Below are 7,500 nucleotides of genomic sequence, written 5' to 3' on the forward strand. Positions count from 1 at the left end.
AAGTGTGTGTATTGAATATGCTTTAGAATACATCAGATTTAGAAAATCCTAACACTCCATTCCAAAGAAAAATTTCATTTATCTACCAGAAATATCCTTCTATAAATTTTCATGACTTCTATATTGTTACATGTCGATCAGTTAAAAACGTAAAATGGAATCTTCTTTAAATATTTTCTATATAAATGGTCGACATGCCTAAATACATAATAAGAATTAATGAGGAAACTTCCATTTGGTCATTCGATCAGCTCCAAATAGGGGACACGTTTTTTTATTCAAATCATAAATCACCATCTTTAAAAATGAATATTATATTGAATGGTTTTGCGCGAAATAAAGTACCTAAAAGAGTCAGAAGGGACATGGCAGGACGGATACTTATTGACTGGAACAATCACGAACTGAGTTTTAGCTGCAGGACGGATATGAAGGATTTCAGAATTTAGATTAAACGAATCTAAATATACATTCTGAAGGGCTTTAATACCTGTCTTAATAATCAGTAATAAAAGGTTGAGGAGGGGATATACAAAGACGAAATCACCTGAAAGTCTAAGATTACTCGTTATTAAAACTTAACAGGTTCTCATTCCGTGACATCAAAGCACAGTCAGTAGACATAACATCGAACCACCCTAGAGACACGGTATATATATATATATATATATATATATTATATATATATATATATATATTATATATATATATATGCATAATAGGTGAGTGTGCTTGTATATAGATGAATGAATTGATAAGCAGATAGGTATATATGTGAAATATAGTCTAAAGCGTAACAATGTGGTTAGAAGCTTGCTTTCCAGCCACATGGTTCCGGGTTCAGTCTCAATGCGTGGAACCTCAGGCAAATGTCTTCTACTATAGCCACGGATCGACCAAAACCTCGTGAGTGGATTTGCTGAAAGAAGCCCGTCGTGTGAGTGGATGAGTGGATGACATCGACCCCAGTGATTCACTGGTACTTAATTTATCAACACCGAAAGGATTAAAGGCAAAGTCGACCTCGGCGGAATTTGAACTCAGAACGTGGCGACGGGTGAAATAACGCTAAGCATATCGTCCAGTGCGCTAACAATTCGGCCAGCACACCGCCTTTAACAACAAGAACAACAACAGCAGCAACAACCCTGAAATTTTGGTGGAGGGTATAAGTCGATTACATTGACCCCAGTATTCAACTGGTACTATTTTACCGACCTCGAAAATATGAGAGGCAAAGTCGACCCCGGCGGCATTTGATCTCAGAAGGTGAAGACAGCCGAAATACCGGTCAGCATTTCGTCCGGTATGCTATCAATTCTGCCGGCACACCGCCTTCAACAACAACAACAACAATAATAATCCTTTCTACCATAGGAACAAGACCTGAAGTTTTGTGGGAGGGGACAAGATAATTACATCGACTCCAGTGTTTCTTAATTTATCGACCCATAAAGGACGAAAAGCAAATTCGATCTCAGTAGAATTTTATCCGAAGATGTGAAGAGGGACGAAATGGTAGCTAAGAATTCTACCAACTTGTTGCCTTATAGTTATAGATGATATATCAGAAAATGGATAAAGCGCCTAGTTAGCAGAATTATTAGCACGCCGGAAAAAAATACTCGGCAGCATTTCTTCTGGCTCTACGTTCTTAATGCCTCTCGGGTAGATTTTGTCTTCCATCCTCACTTGGGGCGATGAAAACAAGTACCAGCTGTGTATTGGGGTAAATGATCTTATTCTCTTCTCCAAAGTTGCTGGCCCTTTTTCGATCGTCTGTCTTCAATGGGACGAAGTGGAAATATTTTATGAATATTTGTGAATAATTGTTGAAGTGAATCTAACGATTTTTTGTGTGTTTTTAAATGGCTTATAAACACCTTCCACGCTGCAATTGTTTTTATTTCAGCACACGATCTCAGATCAGGTCACTTGCTATGCAAGTAGATCTCCGTAATATTTTAAATGAGTTCTAAATGAAATAATTCCATTTGTATTGTTGTAAGAGATTTTAAAATTACTTCTGAAATAAGCCATTATTTGGCTTTTATTAAGTGCCACGTTCCACCTATAAAGAGTTGTGCAACGTAACATTGTATGTTTGCGTGACAAATAACAACATACAAAAAGCTGTAACACATACTGTTAGAGTTGTTGAGGGCTGCGTGTTAATTTCCATGTAGTTTCGTGTACGTTAATCTACCGAGTAACTATAGAATCGTTTCACAAATATTTAGCAAATATCTGAATTTAGAAACACGAAATTATAAGCGGACAAATTGAATTATAGTATATTTAATTATTACTATATGTGATTTCAAATTGCTTTGACTATTTCCCCACAAAGAAGAGAAAAAGATACATCTCGTAATTTAGACTTTTGCTATTAAATTTCAGTTGAAATATACTGCCGAATATATTTTTAAAATGATTAATAATTTAAACTGGCCTTTACAACAAAAGGGAACATAAAATGTTGATAAAATGTTTAGGTTTTAATCACTTTAAGACAGCAGATTTGTATTCCTGTACAGGATCAATCCCTGCTTTAACAAAAGTGTTAATCGTTTGTCTCCCTCATTAAATAAATATTTTCCAGCAGCTAGCTGATAAATCTAAGAAAACCGGATTAGAGATATTGATGAGATTTGGAACAGAGACTGATTCCGAAGAATTGCTACAGATTTAAAGCAAGATTTAAATAACTTTCTGTTTTCACTGAGTTCAAATTATCGTTTATTTTTTTGTTTTTTTTTTACTTGTTTTAGTGATTAGACTGCGGCCATGCTGGGGCACCACCTTCAAGAAATTTAGTCGAATGAATCGATCCCAGTCTTTATTTTCGAATGACTGGTACTTATTCTATCGGCCTCTTTTGTCGAACCACCAGGTTACAGGGACATAAACAGGCCAGCACCGGTTATCAAGCGGTGGTGTTGGTGGACAAACATAGACACAAACACGCGCGCGTCGGCACACACGCACACACACACACACGCACACACACACACACACGCACACATGACAGGCTTTTTCTTCCCACTATCCTTCTACCAAATCCACTCACAAAGCTTTGGTCGGTCTGAGGCTGTAGTAGAAAAGACTAGTCCAAGGCGTCACGCAGTGTGACTGAACCCGGAACCATCTGGTTGGATAAGCAAACTTCTTACCACACGACCAATAGAAAACGTGTGGCGGAGGAGGAGTTGTAGAACTGGGTGCTGGTTATTTGTTACGATTGCCGAGTCAGTGGTACAGGTTCTAGTTAGGAATAGTACTTTGTACTCCACCTAGTCCTCGTACTTCATAAATCGAAAATGGACAAGGGTTAGGGGCAATCGTTGTAGCTAAGAAACTGATTTTTTTCAAAATCATTTAAATTAGAAACAACAAAATTTTCACGGAAGTCATTCAACCTTTAAACTTATTCGACATACACCACTGCGTTCGGTAGTGTTTAATAAGCCTTTCTGTTTTATTCATCTATTATATCGTTTCATTATTTTATTTTGCTACGGTTGGAGTGTCTCTGCATGTTCATTTTCTATAAAGCACACTAACCAGCCCATCAGATTGCCTTTCTTTTGACTTGAATGCATAAACGCCGATCTCGCATGCTTAACATGTCTCAAAGCTGAGGCAGCAGTTTTGTTTGTTTTACAGTTAAAGGGAAATAACTCTTAATCTTCAGAACTTTTCTGTTTCTTTCCCGTCAAGTTTTCGTGCGAAGGAGGCCGTTGATGTCAAATTCATTAATTAGACAGGCGGACAAAATGATGCCTTGCGGTGTTTAATTACATCCTTCTCCGATGACACCCACTTTACCTTTCCTTCTTCTCTTTTTTTATAACATAATATCTGTTCACTTATTGTAGTTGATTGTAGTCTATCCTGTTTTACACATCTTTCCTTTCAGAATTCGTAGCATATACTTTCATTGTAAACATACGATTGTTGCCTGATCAATTTGTATTCACCGTAATTTTAATTATCATTTAATATTATCATTATTAATTTTCACATTATTCAATAATAATAATAATAATAATAATAATAATAATAGTGATAATGAAATATAACTTCACATAACTTCTTAACAAATGCATTTTTCTAATTACTTAAATCCACATTTTGAGCACCGACTTTCATATTTAGTCTGCACACGTTATTGAATCCCAAATGATAATTTATGCATAAACCCATATATATATATATATATATATATATATAATTCCTGTTTATATACCACTACCCTCATTTAACCTTTCTATTCCTTCCTTTTTTCCCCCCACTACTTTTTCTCCCACTTAACCATTCCTTGTCGTAATCCTTCACTTTTCCATGTCTTAATAACTAACACCTTCTTTTTTAATTCCAGCCGCAGTCAGTGCTGTTGCGCCGTCACCAGCGTCCATCTGATGTTGACTTCGATCTTCCATCTCATTCTGATAATTCACAAATCCCTCCATTACTCACCAAAATCAATGAGGATGGTAACACATGTAAACGTGCGTGCTGTAGGTATCTTGCGCTGAGCGATTTGTTGCGTTCAATGTGCTACGAAGAGAAGAACTACGTCGTTTTGGTTAGGAGGTCAAACATCAAACGTCGCCTTGTTTCATGTTCATATCGTTGGGTAGGAATTAGGGATGTGTCTGTCATGAAACATTTCTGAAGCTAATCAGGAAAGATAAGTGTAGATTGAAAACAAGGAGTAATTAGGGCCAGTTATGAATGATATCATTGATTACGTTCAGATTCAGTGTGTATTTATCCCACGCACACACAAACATTCGCACGCAAGCTCACAGAGGTGTCCTCTGTTGGGTTAATCGACCTGTTATAGCCGTGAAATCGCTCTCATGCCATACTTTGCTGTCAAAAAAACAAAAAACAAAGGGAAAACAGCCGACATGTTTATTCAATCATACGTTTGTTGATTATCACTGAAAATAGCAACAGAATGACTACGGAACGACTATTTGATCAAACCATCCACGGTGCTAAACAACAACAACAACAACAACAACAACAGCAACAACAACAACAACAACAACAACAACAACAGCAATAACAACAACAACAGCAGCAGTAACAGTAACAGTATCACCACCACCAACAACACCGGCAACAACACATTCGTAAACTCATGCATATATACACATGTATGCATACACATGCATACATACTCGGACATACACGCACGCATGCACACACAGACACATGCACACAGACACACATAGACACACACACACACACACATACACACATTCACGAGTGCATATATATATACATACATGCAGAATTCTTTAAACATACGAATAGAGGAGAATGTTTCTACCCATTTGAACGACCGGCTAGAAATAGCAACCAAATCACTTTCAAATCACCACATAACATCTGAAAAAATAAGGAAGAGAAAAAGAATAGTCACATTTGATAAAATTTATCCTCTAAATTCACTAAAAGAGATGGTCACGATTGGAATGTCTCTCATCATGTCTCCTAGATCAAGATTAACATAAGGCGAAGCAAGAGCTACTTACGCATGCACACACATGCATTCGCATGCACACTCGCACGCATGCCCACACGCGCCTACTCACTCACACACACGCACACAGTTTCTCTCTCTCTCACTCGTAGACGAACACACAGAGACATACATAGTCTCTTTCTCTCTCCGTCTCTCTCTCTCTCTCACACACACACACAAACACTTGTACACACATATACAGACGCGCGCCCACACACACACACGACTTTTTGGATTTCATTTTAATCCCACATCATTTGAACATAGGCTGGATTAAACGAATCGGTAGATCGTCCATATTTATACCTCAATCCAGTTACCAGCGAGGTCACATTTGCCGTTCATTCTTCTGGGGTCGATCAAATAAAGTACCAACTATGTACTTGGGTCCATACATAGTAAACTCTACACGACAGTAGTAGGAGTAGCAGTAGTAGTAGTGTGTGGGCATGCGCTGTAACATCGCTGTAACAGCGTGTCGCTGCATCCATCATTTCTTGGTGACTCTCTTCTTCTCTTCGCGGATGATATCTCTGCAAAACTCAGGCGACAATCCTCCAACCCCTCAGACCGTGGGTCTGGTTTGAGTAGTTGTTGCTGGTGGGGAATTTTACGACGTCGGAGTGCAAATGCTACCTCAACCCCTTTTAATCGCTTTTACGATAGGCAGAGGAAACATTAGATCTATTCTTTGGTATGACGATTCCTACACATCATCGGAGGAACGTCAAATGAAATATTTTGCTACAGAACACAACACGCTGCCCAGTCAGGGACTCGAAACTGTGACCTAATGATCGTGAGCGCAACATTTTGTCCACTGGGCTATGCATCTCCATGGTACAGTTTCCTTAAACTTGCTACCTCGTGCCAATGCTGCTCAATACACGGAGGTGCAAAAGTAGGTAAAAAGTTATGAAAAAAAAAATAAAGAAAAGAAAAGATGTACAATACTCATTATTTTTATGAAAAAATTAAAAGTGTCCCGCTTTTTTAATATTTTCAGTGTCATTAATCACAATAATACATTTATCATAACTATAATAATATTTTTATCGTAATTTAAAATTTTTGATAAAAATAAACGAGCGTTGTACGTGTTCTCTGTTTTTTTCAAAACTGCATTCCTACTTTTGCAGACGAGTGTATATTTGTTTGAAACTTTGGCACAAGGTTGGTAAATTTCGTTCAGGAGTAAATCCATCATATTGACCCCTGTGCTCAACTGGTACTTATTATTTTGACCCCCAGAAGAATAAGAAGTTGACCTCGGCACAATTTGAACTCAGAACTTAAAGACGGATGAAATGCCTATTTCTTTACTACCCTCAAGGGGCTAAACACAGAGGGGACAAACAAGGACAGACAAACGGATTAAGTCGATTACATCGACCCTAGTGCGTAACTGGTACTTATTTTATCGACCCCGAAATTATGAAAGGCAAAGTCGACCTGGGCGGAATTTGAACTCAGAACGTAACGGCAGACGAAATACGGCTACGCATTTCGCCCGGCGTGCTAACGTTTCTGCCAGCTCGCCGCATTGCTGGAAATACATTCTGAAACACTAGCTGTTAAATAATTAACATAAATTAACATAAATTAGTGCAATGTATACATGTATAGAATAAATAGCATTTCACATTCGCATCAAAGGCCAGACAATTATACAGTTATGATTTTGAAATTCTGAGGTATCACTTTGTCCTTAACCAGTACCTAGTTTCCATAACTTGCGTGTGTGTGTGTATGCGTTTGCGAGTGCGTGTTTGTGCGTCTGTGTGTGTAATGTATATACATACATATATACACACACATATATATATATAATATATATATATATATATATAATATATATATATATATATACATATACATATATATATATACATATACATATACATATACCTACATACATATATATATATATATATATATATATATATATATATATATATATA

At 37.2% G+C, this 7,500-nt stretch overlaps 1 protein-coding gene across 1 annotated transcript in view; it reads left to right on the forward strand.

The window, feature by feature from the left end:
• Positions 1–6,513, forward strand: part of LOC115209940 — a 137,696-nt gene extending 131,183 nt beyond the window's left edge. Inside the window, exon 6 of the mRNA XM_029778576.2 lies at positions 4,382–6,513. Within this exon, the coding sequence (XP_029634436.1) occupies positions 4,382–4,422 (41 nt within the window). The 3' untranslated portion in view covers positions 4,423–6,513. The remainder of the gene's footprint in view (positions 1–4,381) is intronic.
• The last annotated feature ends 987 nt before the right edge of the window (positions 6,514–7,500 follow it).

Source organism: Octopus sinensis, linkage group LG3 (genome assembly GCF_006345805.1).
Source record: "Octopus sinensis linkage group LG3, ASM634580v1, whole genome shotgun sequence".
Taxonomy (NCBI): domain Eukaryota; kingdom Metazoa; phylum Mollusca; class Cephalopoda; order Octopoda; family Octopodidae; genus Octopus; species Octopus sinensis.